The sequence below is a fragment of the Paramacrobiotus metropolitanus genome, unplaced genomic scaffold (assembly GCF_019649055.1).
Source record: "Paramacrobiotus metropolitanus isolate TYO unplaced genomic scaffold, Prichtersi_v1.0 Parri_scaffold0000057, whole genome shotgun sequence".
Lineage (NCBI taxonomy): Eukaryota > Metazoa > Tardigrada > Eutardigrada > Parachela > Macrobiotidae > Paramacrobiotus > Paramacrobiotus metropolitanus.
Window position 1 is genome coordinate 108,535 of NW_026570277.1, and position 25,324 is coordinate 133,858.

The 25,324-nt window shown below is 42.3% G+C and overlaps 4 protein-coding genes across 7 annotated transcripts; 1 reads left to right on the forward strand and 3 right to left on the reverse strand.

Moving 5' to 3' along the window:
* Window positions 1-1,205: 1,205 nt before the first annotated feature.
* On the reverse strand, window positions 1,206-2,372 carry LOC129592913 (uncharacterized). Its single transcript, XM_055489067.1, has one exon. The coding sequence runs from the start codon at window positions 2,256-2,258 to the stop codon at window positions 1,206-1,208; it is 1,053 nt and encodes a 350-aa protein (XP_055345042.1). The 5' UTR covers window positions 2,259-2,372.
* A 1,987-nt stretch (window positions 2,373-4,359) lies between these two features.
* On the reverse strand, window positions 4,360-6,960 carry LOC129592952 (uncharacterized). The gene is made up of 4 exons (XM_055489111.1): window positions 6,579-6,960; window positions 5,943-6,504; window positions 4,967-5,205; window positions 4,360-4,706 (listed from the first exon to the last, which is right to left on the reverse strand). Exons 1-4 carry the CDS (start codon window positions 6,701-6,703, stop codon window positions 4,547-4,549), a joined length of 1,086 nt encoding a protein of 361 aa, XP_055345086.1. The 5' UTR covers window positions 6,704-6,960; the 3' UTR covers window positions 4,360-4,546.
* Window positions 6,961-12,074: 5,114 nt separating this feature from the next.
* On the reverse strand, window positions 12,075-17,954 carry LOC129592885 (alkylglycerol monooxygenase-like). The gene is made up of 9 exons (XM_055489028.1): window positions 17,400-17,954; window positions 16,897-17,204; window positions 16,268-16,395; window positions 15,487-15,638; window positions 15,358-15,404; window positions 14,661-14,824; window positions 13,777-13,855; window positions 13,500-13,710; window positions 12,075-12,721 (listed from the first exon to the last, which is right to left on the reverse strand). The coding sequence occupies exons 2-9, from the start codon at window positions 17,182-17,184 to the stop codon at window positions 12,252-12,254; spliced, it is 1,539 nt and encodes a 512-aa protein (XP_055345003.1). The 5' UTR covers window positions 17,185-17,204; window positions 17,400-17,954; the 3' UTR covers window positions 12,075-12,251.
* A 614-nt stretch (window positions 17,955-18,568) lies between these two features.
* Window positions 18,569-24,731, forward strand: LOC129592972 (phenylalanine-4-hydroxylase-like). 4 transcript variants are annotated; one of them, XM_055489136.1, is made up of 12 exons: window positions 18,569-18,615; window positions 18,795-18,854; window positions 19,021-19,188; window positions 19,478-19,816; window positions 20,576-20,643; window positions 20,781-20,831; window positions 20,904-21,049; window positions 21,751-22,013; window positions 22,157-22,252; window positions 22,863-22,996; window positions 23,100-23,215; window positions 24,419-24,731. In XM_055489136.1, exons 3-12 carry the CDS (start codon window positions 19,030-19,032, stop codon window positions 24,457-24,459), a joined length of 1,413 nt encoding a protein of 470 aa, XP_055345111.1. In that variant the 5' UTR covers window positions 18,569-18,615; window positions 18,795-18,854; window positions 19,021-19,029; the 3' UTR covers window positions 24,460-24,731. The 4 variants fall into 4 exon arrangements, with proteins under 4 accessions (XP_055345111.1, XP_055345109.1, XP_055345110.1 ...); XM_055489135.1 differs by having other exon boundaries at window positions 18,598-18,615; window positions 18,717-18,854; XM_055489134.1 differs by having other exon boundaries at window positions 18,586-18,854.
* The last annotated feature ends 593 nt before the right edge of the window (window positions 24,732-25,324 follow it).

Here is a 25,324-nt window from a genome sequence, read left to right on the forward strand (position 1 = left end):
GCAGTTCTTTGTAAAAAAACCGTGCTTCTATTAAAACTTCTCAAAACGTTTTATGGATAAAAGGTTTAATTAAATACCCGTCAAATACACAGCAAATTCAAGCAGCAGGTGTAAAAGTCGCGTAACCGTGATATTCAAAACCGATTCGGTTACTGACGGGCAAACCGGTTTCCGGGTCTTTATCTGGTTTGTCATTATCGTCACCGAGCAAATTTGTTGTCTCTGTAACCACAGTGATTGCCAGCAATTCGTCCTTTTCCTCCTCGAAACCCATTTCCGGATCTCGCTGTTCCTCCCTCTCTTTACGAGTAAGGCGTACCACGCGGACCGCCCCCACAATAGTGCTAGCCAACAGGACGAAGCTAGTGACCCATATCGTTATGTGCATCAGCCGCAACAGGGCGGCCACTGTCCCCGCTTTGGCTTGCAGATGGCGGGCCTCGACGAGACCGTACTGCTTCTGCACGTCGGCCACCACACGGGCTATGTAGTGCGTGTCGACATCATACGGAATAAGGTGCGATCCGCCGTAGATCACCACAATCATCACGGCCGCTGTCAGGAGCCACTGGCACAGGAACTTCAAGAAGTGCTTGGTGATCGAAACGGTAGGGTCCTCGTCGCATTTGCTGGCGCGAAGGACCGCTATAATACCCAGCATCGCCGCCGCCACCAGGATCATGGAGCCCACAAATTTATTCAGGAAGTGGTAGGTCGGTAGACCGTCAACGGAATACGGCAGCATCCGGGCGCCTGGAATGCAAATCATGCAGACTTACAGTCATGACCATAAATTAATCCGAGCGTGTAGCGTCGCGTGGACGCCTGGTTAACTTATATTATGTCCAATCGTTTATTTATTTGTCTACTGTAGCATTCAGCCGAAGACAAGTACTTGCGTAATTGTGTACGAGCGTATCCCCGAGTAACACGTTCAAGGTGCACTCGTACTAAATACTGTAAATGTTTTGTAATGGCCATTTGTTCGTACTACAAAACGTACATAGTTCGCGAAACGTCTGGGCTTTTCGCTAGTACTTGGTATAAAAAAGCTAACTATTATTTTTATTTCAACCTTGTACAAGCAAATGCCATTTACAATTAAATCCCAAACACCGTATAGCTAGAACAAATAAAACAGCTCTTCTAGCTCTTTTGAGCAACCAACAGTTCCCAGAACAGAAGCGGCATTTCCGCGCTGAATTTCAACACTTATGCGCTGCCACAAAAAATTCGGTAGCGCGCGTTTCTCCGGTTTGATCTTTTATGCGTCGACCAACTTCATTGATGAACTGACGGGTACTGGCGCCACAAGTTCCTGTAGTCTCCAAGGCCACAGGTTGGAAAAAATGACGATCAGTCAGTTCCCTGTAATTGTCCCTCTTTCGTTCTTCCGCGCTCTCTGCTGCCGATCCCGCTACCTCTGATGAGCCAGCAATGTACGATATAGCGAATGTGTCGCACACTGTTACATCCCAAATCAAAGGAAGGCCGTTCTTCCAAGGGAAAAGAGATAAACCGTCCGGCCGCTTCCCATCTATCCTGCTTAACCCCGGCGGCTCCAGAATAGTAGGGACTTTTGCAGATCCTAAGCTGCGCTGAATTAGGCTATTCAGGCTTGCGTGACGCCTGAACCTTCCTTGACTTTTCAAACATGACAAACCGTGCAAACCTTGGGCGTCAACTACTTCGCCGCATCGGCATTTGTGCTGCTTGCAGATCGGAGCTCCCGTCCGTAGCGCAACAGCGATTCGTAAAGCAGCATCGTCTAAAAGTGTACCAAGGCTAGCAACCGGCAAGGCGAACAACCAGGCACTGGCATCCCTAGTAGAGGCGGCCAACAGGCGAGCAGAGGCGATAACGTCGGCGTCCTCCCTTAAGGCTTCCAGCTTCCTGATAGTCAACATTTCCGACCACAGGCGTTGATTGCTTCGGTCCTCCATAGATGGGGCTGATTTTCCAGTCAATTCTTCCCAGCACAACTCGACATCCAGTCGGTCATCAGGACAGTCCTCGGGCACAATACTACTGACCAGCTCGTCGGTGGCATAAAGTGAAGAGAGATAAGCTGGTGCTGCAATTTCTTCCGCTTTCGGCAGACCCAGCCCACCTGATTTAACCGGCAGGGAAGCTTGCCCGTATGTAACATCGTCCATCTTGACATTTGTGATCTCTTCGGCCTTGGACTTGATCACAACATCAAATTCTCTGAGCTTCTCTGGGTATTTGTAGCAAGGCGCTGCTCTGAGAATGTACATGAGACGCTAACGCTAACTACTTGGCACCACCAAACACTGACATCCATTTGTTTAATTAATAAATTTTGTAGCGATGGACTTGTAGTAAAATAGGTAAGTGTGGTACAGTGTAATGGCCAGCCACTTGCAGTACCGTATGTGCTTGCCGGGTAAACTTTCATCATTGGCACCACCGCCAAATCTGTAATATTTAGGTAGAAAGTGGACATAGAGCTGTATCTCCACTAAAACAGTCACTTTCAGTAATTTTACATCAGTTTGTGACCTTTCCACAACTGCCACTAATGTTCCCCAAGCGTTACCGACCTCCAGAAATTTAAAAAGAAACATGGTTAGAAATGCCGATCAACGTTACTAGTATTGCTGAAAAGTTAAAACCGGTATCGGTCGTGGGGCGCATCATTCTGCCGGGTGGCCGGTATGAATATTATTTGTGCCCAATTGCATAACCTCGGAATTGCATAACTGCTTCGATCGGTCGTAATATGGTTCAAGGATTAATAACATATGTTGGGATATTACTGACCGGTAAAGAAAACTGAATTAACTTTCAAAATGCACCTCAATGGTAAGTCCATACGAGGCAATATTTCAGTGCAATGTTTCTTGCGGGAAATGAATTGCATGGAATGAGGTTAAGCACGTTATACATAGTACAGTTCTTTATTAAGCACGATAGTTAATACGATAGCTACGAAACTCTACCAGTTAATCTGATCAACACTTACTTGGAATGGCCGCGCCAAGAATTGTCAGTCCATTAAAGAGCAGTACCATCGCCAGGATCGTATATTCGCGCGTGTTCGCCATCAACATATATAGCGGCACATTTTGGGACGCTTTAGACATTTTTGCTGCCTTATTGTAAATTATTTACTATGTCGAAATGATTCCAAATCGGTCGCTAGAAATTGGAATAACCGCGCTTGATTACTGAACCTGGTAGACGCTCGTTATATATCGCGCAAATTTTTCTCTGCACATTCGAGCCAACGTTGGATCGATAGCATGCAATAATCGAGTTCCCTACGGGATTCCTCTTCTTCACCGGTATGTTCTAACGAGACTGACGCACGCACCGCAACACAATCCCGCACTCCACGTTATTGGATGGTGGTCGGCCTGAAAGGGCACCGGTAATTAAATGACAGGTAAAGCCGGTAAACATCCCTCTCTCCTGCGGAGATAATGGGATCAAGTGCGCGGCATCGGTTTTCTTTCGGCCAATTAACGGCAAAAACCAGGCTTGTCTTTAATTAAAAACATCCCGCTCCTCGTGACCAAGGCGGATAGTTTACCGGCGCTTTTAGCGTTAGGACTGGATTGAAAATTTACCATGTGATTCCATATGATGATCCTATGACTAGATCATTTCCGGTGGCTATTAATAATTTCATGTTACGAGTCGGACGAAATTCGATGCTTGACATTTTATCCCCATATTTATTTGTGTTAAAAAATGGCTTGCCGGTAACATAATGGAAATTGTGATCTTTGTGTGATATAGTAGAGGAGTAGTATAGTAGTGGATATACTGTAGAGGAGGTCGTTATTAATAATCCTAAGTATGCCATAAAGGGAATAAAATGAATAATGAAATATTTGAAATTATCTAACCTTTAATAAGTAACGACATCGGATACAAACTAGTACAGTACCAAAATCAAAATACTTATTACCATTACTATTAATTGCATTTTATCGGCCGAAAAATTCTTGAATTAACGGGAGAAGTGCGTTTTACTGCTTTCTTAGGCAACGGTTAAGTTTGGCTTCGTAAGGGAAACGTTAATTACAAGGGTGCGCTAACCATTTACCTTTAATCGATTCTGATTTTTTCTACAGTAGTTTTAAGTTTTAACTGTTGTATGATGAAGTGTGTCCGCGCTTGCACTTGTTGTTACTGTACTCGTATTTTGATGGCTGTTGCCTAATACAGTTTGAAAATTTGTGGAATAAACGCATTTGAACTCCTCTTAAATTAGAATCCCTGTGATTTCTATGCGCCTTTTACAGCATTCTAACGCACATCCAGTAACAAAATATTTTTGGTAAAACACAACGAGTTTGATTTTTGAATCGCACCAAAGACACTCCCGTTTATAAATTATTCTGTTTTTGCAAGCGGTTAAGGGCACACCAATTAAAAAATCGTTTAGAAAATCGGAATTACGCTGTTCGTCTCAAGAAAATTAGCAACTTTACCAAGGCAATGTTTAGGAACCTATGCACCGGACAACACGAGACCCGCTTCTCAGTAAAAACTTGCAGTTAACTCCGCTACCACTTTACTCATTGGGCAAAATCGCGAGGGACGGGTCTTTCAGCAGCTCCACCATCAGATACTGCAGCCAGCGGGGAAAGGACCGAATCTTCTCCAGCGTTAGTCCCAGGGAATTGATGGGCGCCAAGGGATACACCTCCTCCTCGCCCAGCAGCTGCACACCCCTGCAAAAACCGATACATTACTATTTTTCAGCGTTGAGTACGAAAGCTTCCCGCCACGAAGACTTCCTAATGCAATGAAACGCCCAGTTATACAAACAGACAGGGCCAGACTCCGTGCAGAGGTAAAATGCGCGTGCTGGCAGGTACCTCTCTAATTGCCGGTGGACACGCTGTATCCGCTTCGTATGCACAGTCTTCCGAAGTTCTACGTCAAGCCGTTTTTTCTTGAGAATGTTATGTTATTACAATAATTTACTTACTTTTTGAGGAAACGGGACAGAATCCAGCCAATGGCCTCCTCTGACTGCAGTTTGCCTTCCAGGAAGTTCTCCTCGTCGGCGGTCATGGAATCCGGCAGGAAGCGGCTGAAGTGCTCCAGATTACCACGCCGGATTTCTGTGAGAAGCGCGGTGAAGTCAGGAGCCGGTGCCTCGGTCCATGGCCACACACCGTTCTCGCGCACCAGCACGGCTTTTTCCACCGGCACACTCAGCGTCACCTAATAGTTAATACCACCGAACATTAATGCTGAAAATCACTGGACTATTTGTCAGCAAACGGTCCCTTTAACTACCCAGTAGACAGTTCAAAAGCCGCTCACCTAAGTGTCGCGTTACATTATAGTAACATAGTAACAGTACTACATATCTATAGACAACCAATGCTAATGCTAATTGCAGGTACAATTAAAACGCGCAGGAAAGTTACTATCGCGAGCAATGAAAATGAGATGTGAAATCGTGATTGTACACCAAAACCGGTTCTGCGGCTACATCCAGTTGCGCAACTAAATAATGAGAGATCGGAGATAAGAGACACACCTGACTCGCTAACTGACTAAACTGAGCGGTCAGTTCTAAACACTAATTATACTGAAGTGATCGGCTGTTAGCACCGAGTGTATCGCAAAAGTGACCAGTAGAAGGAAATACCGAATACTGCACCTACACAGAATACCTATCATTGTAAAACAATAGAAAACCGAAACTATACCATCGCGGTGATTCGCGACCTGCGCACTGTTTCCTTCGCTTCCTTGAAACTTTAACGAATTTTTATTGTACAAAAAAGCAATTATTTTCCTTATTGAACAAAAGATTTCTCCGCGGCATTTAAAGCAAATTCTTGTTAAAATTAAACACGTCGTATCATTCGCGATGCTTAAGCATATTGTGCTGTTTAGAGCGATATCCGTAAGTACATCAAGGATGTAAATAGTAAATACGCACGGCGAACCTGCGGTGGTTTGGCACGTGGATGGAAAAATCCCGTGTAGAAGTAGCAGCGCATGACGACATTCTCCAGATGCACCGTCTTGACATATCCCGGCAACAGGTCACTGAGATCCCCGGTCTGCATGTGGACATTCTGCACCGTCACCAGACACTCGCCGCGGGCGTCATGCTCACCGCCCGCGGGCGCGGCGGGCAGCAGCTCCTTGATGGCCAGCAGGGCGTGGTAGATATTGCCCCACAAATAATGCCAGCCGACGGCCATTTCCTGCCCCCCGTCGCCGCCCTCCTGGATGGCCATTTTGATCCAGCACTCGGAGGGCGCGGGGGTCCCCGGTGGGCGGCGGAAGATGACGTGGCGGGTCTTGGCCGTCCAAAAACGCTGCAGCAGCTGTCGACGCCATTCCTTCTCTACTTTGGCCGCTTCACGGCGCGCGTCTGCCTCGGAGCGGGGTGGCAGCGGCAGCAGCGACAGCGGATGGTAGGTCTCCCATTTCGTCAGATCGAAGATGACGGTGTGCTGCAGACGGGGGTCCTCGCTGATGGTGGCCCATCGCTTGCACACCCTGTCAACAGAATCGGTGTGTCAGGCTCACAGGAACGGTTGTTGCTGTGCTGTCGCTAAAACGCCAGTACTTACACCGCGCAGTTGGTGCGCTCGATGATATCCAGCAACGTGAAGATGCGCAGCACAGATTCCTCGGGGAGATTATGGAAAAAGCAGGGCGCATCTGTGCCGCTGTCTTCCACTAAAACATCAGACATTTTGCAGAAAAGTAAAGCTCCAGAATGAGGAGAGAAAAACTTATAAGAATCGCACGGGAGGACTGATAATTAAGAAATAAACATTCACGCGGAAGGACCGAAACGATCATGATGGGAGGTTGATTGGTTGAAGAACCAGAATTGTGCAGCGTACTGCGTATGCGATAAGTGAGCGCTTGTACGCATTTGGATTACCGCGATAGACAGACGCACAAAGCCATACACCGTCACAGAGTCAGACAGGCTCCTTCTGCTCTTTTGTTCAATTGCGCAACCGGCTATATCTGCCCAAATCCGCTTCTCGCGTGCATTTTGGTCGACCATTTGTACGTACAATCTGGTTTGAACTGCCGAACTTTCCGTCTCTGTGGCATGAGTCGTGAACTACTTACTATAAAAAATTTCGTACTGGATTGCTTTGAGTTGTACGTAAATGGTGTGTTTCGGCGAGTCGAGTCAAAGTGAACCAATTTAATGTTCACAGCATTTTCCCATAATTTTAAAATGAGTTTTAAAACGTTTGAAATTCATATTAAAATCGGAAAAAAATGCTATGGATCTGATATTGGTTCACTTTCGACTTTGTGGCCATATGTCTTTTATAGCAAAGTTTCAAGAGATCGGGTAATTACGACTTTTGGGACACAACAATACATTTAAACTTTTCACCCATTTTAGCACGCCAAACCTCCTCAACCGGATGTTGCGCGCGTAAACTGTTTTCAGAACAATGTATAAGTAGTGATTCGGAGTGCGCGAAAGCGAAAATTTAGTGTATGTATCCCATTTTTGATAACATGTACCGGGCCGACTGCTCTTTCTTAAAGTAACGACTGCTCTTTCTTAATGACCCAAGAAATTCTGAAAAATCTTTGAAAGCTTTCAAAAGAAATTTTTGGATTCCAGGAAGTATCACGCTGCTGTACAGTCATGTCAAAAAACAGAAATTGTATGAGTCGTACTGACTCGTACGAACAAGGTGGTACGCCACTACGCCGACCAATAGAAAAAGTCGAAATTCCAGCTCTTGGATCGAGTACTTTCACTCATGGTCAGTGCATCTAGTTACAGTAACTTGCAGACTGCAGTCGCCGACATGGGCGGTTGAACACTTCTGTTCTGAAAGGTTTCAACAAAATCCTGATTCGGCCCGAGTGTATACATCGCATCTCGGATACGCTTCGGAACACGATTTCGATCCTTGTTCGTATTCGAGTTCGCACTCGTAGTCGCCCGTCCGCCCATCCGGCGCCCGGGAACCCGCACGCGCAGTCATTAGCGGTATTAATTAATGCTTATATTATACTCTTATTGCCGCCGCAGGTATGTACTATGTACGGTAATGTACCGTATCTGTATGGCAAGTACCCATTAATTATGTGAACTGTGATCAATCAACCGAAAGTGGTCGAAAGACGAAAAATATCTCCAGGTGTTGCCACTTGTCAGCATATTCTGCACCCGTCTTGTGAAAATAATACACTGCAAAGCGCCACGCACAAGTACAATATACAGACTACAAAGTACTACACACTTTCTATGTAGCTGATACTAGCACAAGCACTCGTACTTATTGCTTCTAAGCTTCTCTACAGAGTTAGTGGTAAGCCTGAGAAAAGAACTCAACAACGCATGCAGTCAAGGTGACACGATATTGTAATGTATGGGCCGCATAACGTACATTGTACAGCACCTGTTTTAATAACTTGCACAAGGATAGCCCCGGGCATAACGCTCAGCAGTGAATACTTATTCTTATTCCGCGTTTCTCGTAAATTTTCCGGTATTCACTGTTCTTCGTAATGGTTCTCGGATTATACTGAAGAAGATTGCGGTATCTGCGTGTTACACATTTATCGCGCGACATCGGCCAATGGGAATGCCCCAAAGGGGGTTCCTTTCACATCCTGCAAGTTGGAACGGGAGGCAATTTAGCCGCCGAGGTCATCCCAGCACGTACGTACAGCTGGAATGACCTTGACGGTTTGAAATTGCACGTTCCCTGCATGGGCCGCTCTGCTGATTTCGTCCTCCCTAATCCCGCTTGGCATGCTCTTTTGCGAAGATACACCGGGATACCAGGATACCACTGGGAAGCGTTGAAATTTTTTTTGCTTCCCCGTTGGATCCTGATATCACAGTATATATGCAGTTCAACGTATTGGCATCTTCCAGCAATCTTAAAGATATTAAGTTTCTTGTAAGTGCTGGAAGTGGAGGTTGTTCATCCGGTAAAATGGACCGACATAATGAACGGACCGCATTTGCTTTATGAGTCAGTGACTGCGGGTCCAGCGGTGCGGCGTGATGGGAATGGCGTGCGGCCGTCTCCCGGGGGCGGCGTTGTGCGGTCCGGAGGTGTTGGGGCTGCAGTACGGCTGGTGTCCGGGGTGTCGGCGTGCGCGTGGATGGCCAATTTGTATGTGCACCCGCGAAAGGCCCCGGGAGGAAGGTGGGGTAGACCCGGAAAGAGGAAAACTCGCCTTGTTAGCGTGGTGATTGGTCGGTTGGTTGCTGCATTGTTGTGCGGTATTTTGCGATTAATGGCAGCTTTTGTACTTGCGGTGATTTTTACGGTTGTTGTGTGTGATTCTTTTGAGGTGCTGCGGAGAGATTTTGATCTATTAAATTTTTCAAGTTTTTTCTTCAGAAATAGTACACATATAAAGGAGACCCACTACAGATTAAAAAATTAATAAAGGAGGGGAACCACGAGCCGGTTCGCAGTCGAGGAATTAATAAATAAATAATAATACTTATAAAATCGGCTAGGGTGGTGAAATAGTTGAATTTTTCGCAGCTGTAAGAAGTAAATTAATTTGACTATAACTGTTTAAATTGAATTACTATTAGTAAATTAATTAATTTAAGCCAGTAAAATTAATTTGATTGTAGTTACAAATTCTATTATTAGTACTCTACTGGTGATACCTCGTATCCACCTCATTACTCAATATCACATAATATGAAAAGAATTACTTATTGTACGAGTACGTAATAATTTGTAAGGTTGTATCTGTACCAATGTCAGCCATTGTCTGCCCATAACATTATTTATCGTTAAATGGCAGCTGAGATGCATATGCATAAGATGCATACCGTACTGTACAAAACGAATCCTGTACGTAGGGTAGGTACCGAAGAAGAGTTCTTTTAAAAGTTGTAATAGAGAACCAGTGTTCTTTTTATCAACCCAATGATTTCTGGAAATCCTTTGAAATCTATCAAAACAAATTTTGAATGACAGGAGATCTCGCGCTACATGTTTTAAAAATGGAAGTTGTGCAAGTCACTGGCTCGGATGATGGATATGGTACAAGCCAGTGGTACAAAGAAGACCCGCCGACCAATAGAGAAAGTCAAGAAGCATTCTGTTGGATGGGAGGCCTCGAGTAAACTTGCAGTCGCCGACTTGGGTGGTTGGACACTTCCGGTCTGAAAGGTTTCTAACTTCTAAGATATCCTGATTCGGTCCCATTGCATACACCGTATCTCGGATACGCTTCGGAAACGATTCGATCCTTAGATGGCGCTTCAATACCATACACATGGGATTCAGGTAAACACAGCACAGCGCGCTATGCCACCACGCAACCGTGAAAAAAAGGCTTGCTTGGGCTATTTCACTACGATGTTTATCCCGCAGTTCTTTTCCTTGTAATACCCAGCCGCGGGTATTGTATGTACCGTAGCTCTATGCCGTATAGTAATAAGAAAGTATAGTAGTAAGAAAGTAAAGTACACAATATTTATTTAAAGTGATCTGTGATCAATCAACCGGAAGTACTATGCGTAAGACGATCGAAAAAATTATCTCCAGGGGTGTCAGCACATTCTACACCGGTCTTGCCAACTAATTAATAAGTGCACTGCAAAAGCGGAAGCGCCCAAGTAAAAGTACAGGTACATTGTACGTACATGCATACTGTACTTTCTACAAATACAGGACGTACTACGTACTCTTTAATATTTAGCTGATACGAGTACAGGCACTCTTACTTATTGCTTCTGACCAGTAAGTCTGACTCACTTCTGAGAACAGAATCTGTTCAAAAACATTGCATTGAATACGAGCCGTCAGTGTGTCACGATACTGTGATTTATGGTCCTCATTGCTGTATGTGCTTGTGTTAATACTTAATACCTGTTTTAATAACTTGCTCAAGAATAGCCCCCGGTCGCAGCGCTCAGCAGTGAGCAGGAATAAGCACTACATGGAAAGTATGAAAAATAATATGGTAAGCTCATCAAAACACAGGGTCTGCTAAGTCACTCTGCTTGCACTTTCGCGCTAGGCGCATCCGCGTTACAGTGCGGGCATGGGCGTACCGAATGTTTTGCTGCAGTATCACTTTCCGGGTTGGCTCGATCAGGATGATCTCGACCAGTAGATGCGCTAAAGTGGATAGAACATAAATCTCTTTGTTTTTGTTTGGTTTTTGTTAACCTGGTTAATACCCATCCCACTTTAACCTAGCTCGTTGAGCTTCTAGAAAAAGTTATACTCGGTTAGACCGCAGTAACCTCCCATTCACCATGCCTGCCGCGACGGGAGGCTGTTGCATGCGATCCAGCTGACAATGTGACCAGAACCGTATGCCGGCGCTACAGTAAGACTTGAAAATCTCGCACTTCCCATGGATTTTCTCGTATTCACTGTTCTTCGTAACGCACATACAGGGCCGTAGCGAGGGGGGAGGGGTGCGCACGAGCGCGCGACGGCCCTGCGCACATATAATATATGTCCACTAAATTACTAATTAAAATTTGCAACACCATTCAAATTACTGTAATTCGATGGTTTTCATATCCATATCTTACAGCTGCGATAAATGCAACTATTTTACCTTTAAGTCGATTATGTACAAGTACGCGTACTTGCTGTCTTTTGCTTATTAAGGGAACTTTGCCGGTACATAGCATTAGGTACATGTAGAAATACAAAAAATAAGTGTTGCAGTTTTTAAAAATTTGAGAATGACGGTACAGAAAGAACCCTGACTCGGTGTAAGAACAATAATCATGCCAATGTGCGTTTTCATGGAAAAAACTGAAGATTGTCGGTTTGTATACCGGTAATTTATTTCACCCCAACTCCCCAACCAAAATTTGCGGACACGAAAGGGTTTTACTCCCGTCAATTATTCGACAATGGACTGAGATAAAGCGATGCAAAACAGTGCTTGGGAGTGCTCAAAAGCGGAAGTTTTTCGTGAATGTGCACGAATGGCACCATACCGGAACACTTCTCTAAAGTTCTTCGACCGCGATCCGACTGGTCGTTCTCCTGCTTTTTTGGTATCTTATTTATAATTTTGTACTGTGTCTACATTAATTTACATTAATTTATGCCTACATTACCATTGAAGAGAAAACTTAAAAAATTTAATATATCAAAATCTTTCCGCAGCACCGCAAAAGAATCACACACACACTATCGTAAAAATCACCGCAAGTACAAAAGCTGCCATTAATCGAAAAAACCGCACAACAACACTACGAGCAACCGACCAATCACAACGCTAACAAGGCACTCCTCTTTCCGGGTCTACTCCACCTTCCTCCCGGGGACTCTGTTATGGGACTTCCGCGGGCGCACATACAAATTGGCCATCCACGCGCACGCCGACACCCCGTACACCAGCCGCACCAGTCCCACCACCTCCGCACCCCACAACGCCGCCCCCGGGAGGCGGCTGCACGCCAGTCCCATCACGCCGCACCGCAGGACCTCGGCGATGGCCACCCACCAGGCCCCGTCCAGCACCGACCCGATGTTGGCCAGACTCCAGGTGACATGCGCCAACGAGACGACCGTCTCGGCGTTGGACCAGGCGTCGTGGGCGCGGATGAAGGACAGGAAGTAGGGGAGGACCAGCAGGAAGTGGACGACGGCATAGCTGGTCATCCAGGCCGGTATCTGCGGGTCGTAGCGGATCTCGGGGTGGTCTTCCTTCTCGCGGATGGGGATGCGGTTGAGGACGCCGAGGAATGGGAGACCGGGACGCCAACGCGGACCTACGGCGATCGTCCAGTTTGAATTTCGTACATCCATAACATCCCGTTACACCACATAATATTACTTTGCACCAAAATTAAATAACAATTACCAGAGCGAGGTCTGTATCTGCTCACTACGAACAGAAGAAAATGCCCGAATTAAAATAATAATTATTAAAATAAATACGAGAGGAAATCGCTAGGAACATAAACAATTTTTATTCTTCAGTACAGGAAAGTAAATGAAAAAATAACAATACTAGGACTGATTTCTTGTAAACCAATACAGGAAAGACGAAATTTAGTAAAATAAGTACATACGAAAACAATCACCAGATAAACAGAAAAGGAATACAACAGAGAAACGAAGAAATAAATAAAAAAAATAAATAAACAGGAGGTACTATTAAGAACGAATAAGCAAAATATAAATACAAAAATTAGCACCAGAACCGACTGAGCACATAACAAAAATATTGAAAAGTTGCTCCATTTTTTAGGAAATAAAATTTGCAGATAAAGAACAACCAATACGGTTCTTTTTGGGCGTTCATACAAACAAAAAGAATAAGCAAATTCCTGAATTTTATTTACCGGAAACCAAGCATTTCAAGGCACTTGAACAGCCTGAACATAAGCGATAAAAAAATTTACCACACCATTATGAAATTCGTCAAACTAGTGATACAAGAACAAACAATTCTGAGCTTTTGAAAAGCTGCCGAGCGAAAGCAACTGAATAATGGGAAACCACGAACCGCCCCTTGACTGCGTTTATTGCCAACATCACGCTTACCTTTCAATGCTGCCGAGAGTTTATCGGGGATGGTCGGGAAGAGTTTCATCCGGCGCCAAATCTCTGCTAAGCGAATAATCTGCACCCAGATGGCGTTGTAGGAATCCAGCCGGCCCACCAGCCCGTAAAACGCCGGTTCGCTGGGGGATTCTGGGGCGAATGTGCCGAATAAGCGGTCCCAGATAATAAACACTCCGCCGTAATTAATGTCCTACACGAGATTAAAATGTTTTATAGCAGAAATTATTTTTAAAAATGATATTTTCTTGGCGCGTACAATATAGATGGGATTGCGGCCGTGGTGAGCGCGATGGTGACTGGGTGTGTTCAGTACCAATTCCAGCACTCCCAAATTTCTGAAAAAAATCGAATAAAATTATTTTGTGAACGAATTTGTCGATGTACTGCCAACTGCTTCGCAGTGAACGCTGCCGGCCGTCCATGCAAGGCATGATTTCAAAAATCATTATTCAAACAGTAAATTAATTAAAATTTGATCAGCCACCAACTTGTACAGTTCACAGAATCTTGTTAATTTTTTTCGCTTGTATAATTTTATTTATCATTCTTTTCATTAAATAAATAAAATAATATCATTTTCATATTCTGCATACTATTTATTTATTCGTCTTTACTACTTCACTTTTAATTATGATTCTTTGTTTTCGGGTCTGGTGAAAGTAGGGAAACATCCAAAACCATAGTACTTTGTAATAATATAAATTACATTCACTAAAAGTCCATTTGAGCTTTCGCACCGCACCGATTTCTTTCCACAAAAGATAAATTTTAAAGTTTTAAGCGATCGTAACCGTAAGAATTATGACCCGAAACAGACGAAAAATGTGGATTAAGTAAAAAATTTTACAAATTTTTTCTGATCCATTATTCTATAGAGCTCTTTCGTCCAGGTCGGGGAGTGAATCAGGTACGAAACCCTTATACTACGATCGCCGTCATTATTATGCCAATGGACTACAGTGCCGCTGCGAATTTATCGGAAAGTTAATTCCCGGGCAATTTTTGGCAAAATGTGTTTCTACAATTTTTCCTATTAGTTACCAGTTACTACAGTTTTTATTCAATTGCTATTACGGAAACTGTGAAACACAAATAACAGAAAATCAGCGATTTATCACGTGGTTGCATATAAGTACGTACTTAACCAGCGAAGTGTGAATCCAGAACTGGTAGAGCAGATTGAAATGCTGGTGAATTAAGAAGGCCGTCGGGGTGAATCCGAGAACAGCCATCGGCAGATAGAACACCCACGCTCCGAAATTGGACACGACGCTCTGCCGCAGCGCCACACTCAGGTTGAATTCCTGTGCGAAACAATATTTACTTTAAACAATATTTTTCTGAATTAAGTTCAGAAATAAATTATTCAAGTCATATTATACGACAATATTCTTCCGAACAGATTCTTTTGCAAATAAATTATTAAAATCAGAAAACAGCCTACACAGGCTACCCTGATAGACACTTAAACTGTAAAACGAATCAAAATTTATTTTTGATTATTGCGATTCAAACTCTTACAGTATTGCAAGCAGCAACATTTCTATGAAATTTATTACGAATAAAAAGGGATCCGATATTACTAATTCGCCGAATTTTCTCCAAAGGTTTCTTAAGTAAACTTAAACATAATTATTCACGGTAGAGACCGCATCCTATACAGCCACCACACCACGTTGCGGATGAAGTTTATGATGTACGCGATAACCAGTGTGCCCGAGCAAATTTCGAAAAACTATGCGTCGAAGTCAAACACAGCCGCCGTAAAATACACAATTATAAACCCAGAAAACAAACTACAGAAGCGTAATTGAAATATACCGAGGACTCTGCTCACCTCGGAACTGTGATGGACCTGATGGGCCGCCCAGAAAATATTGATTTCTACGAAAACAACCGTGGTTTACCGATATGCATCAATTACAAAACAGAAAGCAAATCGTCACACACATACACGCAAACCAACCATGACTGGCCCGGTGAAACCAGTAGTACGCGCAATCCGTGGCCAGGATGGCCAGAATCCAGGCCCACCACGTGTCCAGGGGCAGGGTGGTCAGGCGGTAGTGACGGAACAGCCACACGTACGCCACCGTGTTCAGACTTTTGACGCACAACCTGTACACGCTCAAAAAATTAAGTACAAACTGCATAGCTCCACTCGCTGTGCAGCAAGCGGTAAAAATACCGTACAGATACGTACTGTAATTCAAAATAAATATGTACAATTTGCCATTTCAGCCGAACAAAACAGAATTAGCAGATATAACAAAAAACTGCCGGAAAATATTGAAATACTGCTATTATGTGCTAAGAATGGTGGGCCTGTTGTATAAACCGATTCAAGATTTGTTTGGCGATAAAAACAGACTACGCACCGAAAACTACGTCAAAAATGTAATGCATAACTAATGAGATGCTAATTTTCAAACGTAATTCATTTCAGGTGAGCAACACGACAGGATATCTTGAAGGCCAGTGCCACTTCACTACGTTGCGCACTATCTGCTCGAATGATTTTATTCATATAACCATATAATCATTAACCGGTATAATTAGTTAATGAATGCGGAGAAAATCCGCACTTTTAAGATTAACATTTCTTCATGGATGCTAAAATGGTACAGTATCACACTTTCACTAGCGGAGTCGTCGACACGAAATCAGTACTCTATCTTTTAGCATTTTTGTGTGGTAAAAAAAATTGACAAAAATAACTGCAGCAAATGATGACTTTGCGCACCTACTTGGCCATGTGCGACAGGACGCCGGCACTCCACGATACCAGCGTATCGTTGATCCGGAAGCCCTCCCCCGTCAGAACAAAGTTCGCGAACAACTCCAACAAACATACCAGCATAAACACCGGGACGGTCTGCAGAAAAGATAAAAAATAAAGATGAAATAATCGTAATGTTACCACTGTACAAAATCGAAGATAATTAATTCGGTGCGTAATTAATGCCTTCCTAAAAAAAAGGAAATAATTTTATTTTGAATGCGGATTGCCGAATAGTAAATCCTGTGAGCGTATATCTGACAAAAATGCATGAGTGATATTGTCAAAATACAAGATCATCGTTTTTGATGATGCAAAACAACAGCGGAAATTCCCAAAGGAATTCAAGGAAGAAAAAATTAATAGATAATTTAAAAATTCAGCAACTGTTGCTGGAATGAAACCAACACATAACTAGAGAGAAAAAAACGTAAATTCTACTTTCCCGATAATTTTTAACAAGTAAATAAACGGGAATTTACGGAGATGCTGTACTACAGGAAACACAGAATATTCACCCAAAATAAACACATATTCCTAATTTAGCTCAGAAAAAAGCTACTGAATTGCAGCAATTTTTGGAAAAAGGCGGCTTACGTTGGAAAAATAATCCGGAACGAGATGGTAGTCGGGATACATGTCCGTCTCATTCCCATAACTCCCGTTTACCGGAAGTCCGTGCGGGATGACTTCCGACGGCGAGATAAGGTAAAACAGCGCGCGGAGATGGAAAAAATCCATTCGCTCGGATAGATCCTTCGCCACATCAAATACACCGGTTGCGTTGGACTGGTTCATCCCGACGAGAGATTCGGGAGCAAATTTCAACGGGTCCATCGTCGGGATGGAAAGATTAACAACAGGAACTTCAACACCGGTTGCCATTCTCAACAAATACTAATAATCTAAAAAGCGAAATCAAATTAAATATAACCATTAAAGTGATTAAACAGGTCGCTAGAGCATATTCCTTGTAGCCAGTTGTACCGCGCACCATAAGCTGTACAGACGTCATTTAAATTGCGCAATTTAATTTTTACATTAAAATTTCATGCGTTTAGATTCTCTTAATTAATTGTAAGTAAAACTGTTTAACTTACCTCGTACAATAAAAAAAATTCCAAATATAACGCGCTGTACTCTAATAGCGAATCACGTTCAAGGGGCCCGTCGAAGAAGCCTTTCAACGCAGTCTCCAGTTGGAGATAACTCCGAAAAATTTCAAAATGAAAACTCGCACACTCGACGAGTCGACGCTGCTTATCAACCGGGATAAAGTGCAACACCGTTCATCACGTCTTATCAGTTCACCGGAGACGCTTCAGCGTATAGCCGCGTAATTCCCATCCAAACCGCGGAACAACAGCGATAACGATAATTGTCGGACAATCATACATCAAAAATTATACAAATTCGCAAACACAACAGTAAACGACTAAACGAAACGAACTTTTCCAAACAATGCACATTGCAAAATGTTGCTAAACAGCTGATGTGCTATCAAAAGTTTCTCAAAACCACAAATACCAGTGAAATTATTTAATTACGTCATAACCACAGAGCCAGTTAAACTGCTAGTAGAACTTAAAAGGATACCGTAGTCTGGACTTTCAATCACTTGCAAATCTTGCTGTTTGGCAGACATGGCAGTTGCCTGTTTGCAAATGCAGTCAAAACGAAAACATTTGCACTTCGCAGATCTACTAATGCGCCAGCGGCATTTTCCAGGCCCGAAGCGTAACGCACCGAGCCCCAGTTTAGTCATCAAACCCACACACCGGGGCGGCTGCATCTTTGCAAATGGTCAAACTGCTTAAAAACTGAGCTGTTATTCGTGGTCGCCAGTGGCGACTCGCCACTCGCCATTGCCAGTATAATCAAACAAGTACAGTACTTTAATGATTAACCACATGGAATACAGGTTTCGAACAAAAAATACGCACAACAGTAAATCTATCAATCCTGCAAACATGATAAACCAGATTAGCAGAAGTCCAAAAGACTTGAAGTAAGATGAAAAGAGAAAACACCATTTATTTTGCATTGCTACACATTTTTTTTGCTATTTTTGTCCCGAAAATTTATTTGCAACAATTGTCCACGAGTGACGCATATTGTCCTTTTCAGCGTATAAAGTTCAGACAGCAGCAATTTCATGCGACCTTTGAATTGTTTCTGTCCTGATTCTTTTACTCTGATCGTATCTCGCTGTTTAACTTGGCATATAGTGGCAAAGGCGATATTATTTGCTTGGGTTAAAATTTCTCAAATTCAATGTGCACGATAGTCGATCCTAACTTTTGGCTGCAAAAACAGGTGACGTTGAGATAAAATAATGTAAAATAAAATTACTATTTATTTTACTGTGTAACTTCATCTAATTTCCGCCGTATGCGGTGTAATTTGAGTAATTTCAGTGCATTGGACGTCCTGCTCGCTGGAATTGTTTATGATTTCCCCACAGCCACAATTTATTTCCCGTTATCATCTTGCAGTAACTGACAAGCCATTTCCACTTGATACGGGGTTATAATGGCGTCGACAGACCGATAAAGGCAAGGCCCCCATTTCTTTGCGATAACATTGATAAGGAACACTCTGGTAGTCGCCAGCGCTATTTATAGCGATGACTGCGCAGACCTCAATCTGGCAGAGCAGTTTCTAACCTCTACCCACGTAAACATTTCCCCCGTGTTTTTCTAAATTCCCGGCATAATGCAGGCGAGTGCCATGAGCGGATATAGTTATCAGGCGGAGAACGGGATGGCCAACAAGAAGAAGGAGGCCGTCAGCCGGAAGAAGTCCACTGGACAGCTGGCGCAAGTGTCCCTGGTGCTGCCGCTGCGCGATAACGTCACTTCCCTGTCCAAGGCATTGGCTGTGTTCGAGGTACAAACGTGGAAATTTGCTATGCGCCGTGTTTGTAAATTCGACGTTGCACAGCCTGTGCAGTTCCCTGTACTTTGCTATGGCATCTGCTGCTTACTGAACCGAGAAACGACCGCAGCGCTGCAAAGCAAAATTTCACTGCGCTTAAAATCCAAAACTTTGTTGTTCTTTTTCGACTTTCGTTGTTAGTTTCTGTTTACCAGTTTTTTGGCGAGCAGATTTTGGGATACATTGTTTCTTTAATTTGTCACTAGGTTTGTTGCTGTTTGCAGTTTTCTTTTCTCGGTAGAAATTCGCCTTGAAAATCAACCACATTGAATCGCGTCGGTCGAAAAATCGCCCAGGCGCGTTTGATTTCTTGGCGGAGATTTCTCGTCCTCACGAAGAGGAGTTGCAGCAGGCCATCGCCGAGCTGAACGAGATCACTGTGGGTCCCGTGGAGCAGCACGCCGAGAGCTTCGTGGAGAAGGGCTACGACAAGACGGTGGTGAGTGAGGATGTGGACGAGAGCAAGCGTTATCTGCCGGGATTCCCGGGGGTGCCCTGGTTCCCGCAGACCCTGCAGGAACTCATCAGTCATCTGGGCAAGACGCTGCAGTGCGGTGCGGAACTGGATGCTGACCATCCGGTAAGGATTCAGTGGCTTGCTACCGTATTGACGTTAGATTATTTCCTGCAACTCGCCACCTTACCGTGATTTGCAATAAGAAACTTAAGATTTGTTAAAGTTTTGACATTAAACTACTTTATTTTGGGAATATCCATAAATAGTTAGTAGACTATTTACCTTTGCTATTCCGTAATAAATAATTTATTTTCATTATTGTAAATTATGAATATTCCAGAAAATTGGAAGTTTAGTAATAATAAGTAATTAATCTGAAATAATGTAAATTCTGAATATTTCAAAAATTGGAAGTGTGACAATTGTCAAACTGTTAATGGAAAGATATTTTAATTAGTTAATTACGTACCATTTTTTTTAATATCAGTAAACGTTCATTTTCGCTTAATTCGGTCAAAATTGAAAAAAATCAGTCTGGTGCTGTAATTATATACGATGCAACCTTACGATTAATGCTTGTATTGGTATGAGACTCACTACTATGAGTAACGCCATCTAATTTTGCCATTATTCTACAAAGCACAATGTTTTTGCCATTATTCTACATCCTCGCTCTCGTCCATTTTCTCTGCAGTACTGTATATTTGCAATAATACTTATAAAAAGTTCAATAATGCAGTGCAGTGCATGGCTCGTGCAAATCAGTAGAATTAATGGTGAATTATGGAAATTCAATATTAATTCAAATTAAATTTGTATAATTGCATTCAATTAATCTTTTGGTACGTATAAGGTATAACCATTATCTCATCTGTTCCCCAGGGTTTCAAGGACAAAACGTATCGCGAGCGACGGAAAAGTTTTGCCGATTTGTCCATAAGCTATACAATGTAAGTGTTACCTGCTAAATTCTACTGTGATGTTTTGTTAGAGTTTAAGTTTGTCTTCCGAAGTTGTTGTCGGTTTACGCGTAACAATGTTGTGTTGCAATTTAATTGCTGATTAACTCCCCAAAAATTTTTTCTAGGGACAAACCGATACCGAAGGTAGAATACACGAAGGAAGAGACGGAAACCTGGTATGTAACCGCATTAGATTAGCGGAAGATGTAACGTGCTTTGACTTTTCGGCTTAACTGGGCAATTTACAGGGGAAAAGTGTACCGGGAGCTGACACGAATTTACCCGACCCACGCTTGTTCCACGTACAACGAAATGTTCAAGCTGCTGGAGAAGGAGTGTGGATACAGCGACAAAGCCATTCCACAATTCGAAAAAGTCTCCAAATTTCTGCTGTGTAAGTCGCTATGGCCGTTATCGGCATTCCGACGACACAGTTGGCAGGAAATTTCAATGACCAAAATTTCATATCACACCGCAAAACAATGGTGAATTCGATAAGAAAGGAGGTGTGGGTACGTTGCAACTTGGACTTGCCGGTTGACTATAACTACAGTTACTACACCGTTTGTAAGAATATTTTTGCATGTCAGTGAGGAGTCTGAGACATGGATGACGATGGACTAATACTCGTGCTGCGCTTATTTAAACAAATTACGTTTGCTTTACTCGTACCAAGTATTGCGGCTTTTTTGTCCTACGAATTATGTACAAAATTCTAATGTAGATTGTGGTATACTGGTACTTAGTACATGAATGTACCGTTATGTACGTACAGTAAATTTTAGAAAATAATAAATTATCAGTTAAAGGTAATTGTTGTAAGAGACAAATTCAGCAGATTAGAAAAAATTGCGAGATAATTCGGAGTGGAACGATGGAGTGCAAGTACTGAAGACGTAGGGAGTAGTAGGGACATTATCAGCAGCAAACGTAGTGTGATGGCTGCACTAACATCATTGAATCTACGGTTTCCGTGTGTAAAAATGGCTTGTAAAGCCGAATTCATTGGTACAGGTCGTAGTATAATTTTTTATGCATTCTTTCTCATGTATTTATTCGTTTAACGACTCGTAAATTAAATTACACCAATTGCAGCACGCACCGGTTTCCGGCTGCGCCCGATATCCGGTCTGGTGGACTGGCGGGATTACTTGGCCGGTCTGGCCTTCCGCGTCTTCCACGGCACACAGTACATCCGCCACGCCGACTCGCCCAGCTACAGCCCGGAACCGGATGTCTGCCATGAACTGCTGGGTCACGTGCCGCTCTTCTGCGACCCGGTCTTCGCGCAGTTCTCCCAGGAGCTGGGCCTGGCGTCCTTGGGCGCGCCGGATGAGTGGATTGAGAAGCTGGGCGCGGTGAGCAGCCGCATTCATTACAGGGAAATATTCGACATAAAAAAAAATAATTAATAAAAAATAATGCGATATAAAAAATGAATTTTATTTGTATTTTTCGAATAATAAAAAATATAAACGAAAATAATGGGCGTCTGTTGTAGCTGTACTGGTACACCGTGGAGTTTGGTGTGTGCCGGGAGAAGAGCGGGAACCGGGCGTACGGTGGGGCGCTGCTGTCGTCTTTCGGCGAGCTCGAGGTAAAAATTACAAAATGCACAAAAAAGTTGTTTCACAGTAAATCATTTTGAACTTAGGTGAAAATTTTTACCGGCTCATTTAGAAATTTTTTCCGTGACGTTAGAAATAGAAATTGTGCCATTACTCTACGAATGTTGTACAATTTTTGCTGCAGTCTGTGTAAGAGCATACAGCTACGGAGTCAACAATTCTACAATAAATCATCGCTAATTCGCATTTAATTTCGCCACATGATAACCTTTCCTTTGACTACAATGTTGTAATTAGTTTTTTACTAATTCAAGAACAGCGTCCCGTTTGATTAAATCAGAAAATATCTAATTTTATTTATTATTGGTTATTTCGATTTTGGCTGTGATTTATAAAATGTCTCTATTATCTTCCATAGTTATGTTTAATTCGGATATGGGTGCGGGGACAAATAATTGTGCTTTTAAATTTTTTAATAAATTAGCGGTCATTTTTGCCTACGCGTGAAACACTACCTGATTTTCTTTCTCTCCAAAATGCTTTTGTCGACCTATAAATATTGCTCATACACGCACCAATGGTTATTTAATTAGATTTTGAGATTGAATCGGTCAGTTTTGCATCGCTTGTGGTTTGCAGCACTGTTTGAGCGAGAAAGCCATCACCATGCCGCTGGACACGGAGAAGGTGGCGGCCACGCCCTATCCCATCACCCGCTACCAGGATGTGTACTTCGTGGCGGAGAGCTTCCATGCCATGCGTGACCAGCTGGCGTAAGTCGACCTGACTCATAAATCCCGGGATGGACTAATTTTATCCCGCTAAGTAAATAATCCACGCGATTTTTGATGATGATGTTGTTGTGTTGGTGCACAGCGCCTGGATGACGCAGATCCCGCGTCCTTTCGCCCTGCGCTACAACGCCTACACGGACCGCGTGGAGCTGCTGCACGAGCGCCGCCATCTCGACGCGCTGGCGCGCGATATCCAGAGTACGTTGGGGAATTTTTAGAATTTTTCACAATTTAATACTTTTTAATTTATTAATTAATAGTCAATAAATTTGATATTGCTAATTAATATTTTTCTAATTTGATTTTCTCAGTGAGAAGTGTACAGCAGCAACAGAAGTTAAGTTCACAGTAGAAGTATATGTTTCTAGTAATTTATTCTTTAAAAAAATGCATTTTCATGCTTTCAGTATTAATATGTAGACTCGTACAGCTGCAACTGAAACGTGATAAAACGTAGAACGAGGTACGGTAGACGGTAGACCGTAGAGGTACTATGAAATGCGGACATTTTGTGGCCGGAAAATTTCAAAATTTACTTGGTCGAGAAGAATTTGACGCTTTAAATTTTTATTTTGTGATAGCGATATACTCTGTAGATTAGTATCTGCTAAGTAGTAACATTTTTTCTGTTTGAACAAACAGTATTTATTGATCGTATGAAAATCCCGTCATATTTGTATTGATAATTTTCTTCCTTTTTCTTGATTAAACATATTTTCCGGTGCATGCAGTACCGAGTACAATACGAGCACTGGTAATAATCGTTTTTCTTTTTAATGGCCAATCTGTGATGGAAACGCGTATAATGTGGTTTCTGTCCAGGGAACAAATACCATCGGGAATAAATGTGAATCAAATGTTAGCAATGATTAGACCACATACAGCTATGACCGTTGAATGCTGATCACTGATGTGTTGCTTTCTAAGCAACACAAAAAATTTACGTTGTATTTTCTGGACTTGAAATGGTTTACAAATTTTAATGGTAGTCCTAAGAATAAGATGCATCCCTTGCTCGAAAGATGAGAGTACGCAACAGGGTCACAATAATACGAAAATTTCGGATTTGTTTTCTGAAGCGGAAATATGCGTCGTAATATATGTGATAATGACTAAATTTCAGGCAAAATTTTTTGGCATTACATTACCACTGTACAATGTAAATTTATTAAGCAATACTATATATTCTTGTATCATGTTCATACAGATACATGCAACAGTGTACAGTACATACATTCAGATTATTACTACGTAACAGGGTATATTTTGTTCGGATGGCAATCATGGCACTATCTCAAAATTATGTCACTTTCTTTTAAGATATTCCTACATAACGGTGTAAAATATTCTTAGCCGGTAATACAAAATTGCAGATTAACTATGAATGCGTTCTTTTTGCAGCGGAAGTGCGCATTCTGATGGACGCCATTAATAAGCTGTAAATCCGCCGGATGATCCCTGCCAGCGCTATGGTGTGGGGGTGTTGCTGTTAGTGTTATATGAGTAATCGGCCATTGATGAACTCGGAACAATTAATGTATACCGTTGTTTGTTGAACGATTTCCGACTGTTACGTGTTTTTCGTTAGTCATTCTGGTTGTAATCATTGATGGGCCTGTCAACCGATAATTTGTGGTAATTTATGCGTAGCTCACATCGTATGTTTTTAGCGCTGAAGGGGAAAAGAAGAGAAAAAACGTATTTTATCGATTGACAGTGAATGCTTGCGGAAAGACTTAGCACGGTTTACTCACCACAAAAAATCAATTTTTAAAATTAAAGAAAAAATATCCCAATACTAATGAGTATCGAACTATTGGTAATAAGTACATCATAATAAAATATCAATAAAAATAAGTTAACTGAGTACATCAATGTTTAAGAAAAATCTTAGCCATGTTTTATTCACCCAAACATTAGTTTTTTTGCAGCAATAAAAAGGCAAAAAAGTATCATATATATTAATAATAAATAAATAATAGAGTAGTATTATTAGTAAAATATAATCATATAAATAAGCACTTTTTCTGATATACATAAAATGCCGGAAAGTTTTTGCGCGGTTTTTTCAACAGAAAAATTGTTTTTGCCTTTTCCGTAAAATAAGCGGCGGTGTATTTCGAAATTCAGGAATTAATAATTTTGTGGGTTTCGTGCATGAATGTAAAATTGTGTTGTAAATTGTCACAGGGGGAATGGTAAACGTGTTTTATTTTAAATGGACTATTAGGTGAGTAATAATTAATTTTATTTGTTTAAGAAATGGAGCAGGACAACAAAATCAAGCCGTATGTGGTATTATTGGCA

Coding starts and splice junctions, on each gene's coding strand:
- LOC129592885 (XM_055489028.1), bottom strand. CDS start 17,184: ATGGCAACCGGTGTTGAAGTTCCTGTTGTTAATCTTTCCATCCCGACG. Junction 16,396..16,896: donor TTCCGGATTATTTTTCCAAC/GTAAGCCGCCTT, acceptor TCTTTTCTGCAG/ACCGTCCCGGTGTTTATGCT. Junction 13,856..14,660: donor ATTCACACTTCGCTGGTTAA/GTACGTACTTAT, acceptor GATTTTTTTCAG/AAATTTGGGAGTGCTGGAAT.
- LOC129592952 (XM_055489111.1), bottom strand. CDS start 6,703: ATGTCTGATGTTTTAGTGGAAGACAGCGGCACAGATGCGCCCTGCTTT. Junction 6,505..6,578: donor GAGCGCACCAACTGCGCGGT/GTAAGTACTGGC, acceptor TTCTGTTGACAG/GGTGTGCAAGCGATGGGCCA. Junction 5,206..5,942: donor CACGTGCCAAACCACCGCAG/GTTCGCCGTGCG, acceptor ATTAACTATTAG/GTGACGCTGAGTGTGCCGGT.
- LOC129592972 (XM_055489133.1), top strand. CDS start 19,015: ATGCAGGCGAGTGCCATGAGCGGATATAGTTATCAGGCGGAGAACGGG. Junction 19,817..20,575: donor AACTGGATGCTGACCATCCG/GTAAGGATTCAG, acceptor TCTGTTCCCCAG/GGTTTCAAGGACAAAACGTA. Junction 22,014..22,156: donor GGATTGAGAAGCTGGGCGCG/GTGAGCAGCCGC, acceptor CGTCTGTTGTAG/CTGTACTGGTACACCGTGGA.
- LOC129592913 (XM_055489067.1), bottom strand. CDS start 2,258: ATGTACATTCTCAGAGCAGCGCCTTGCTACAAATACCCAGAGAAGCTC.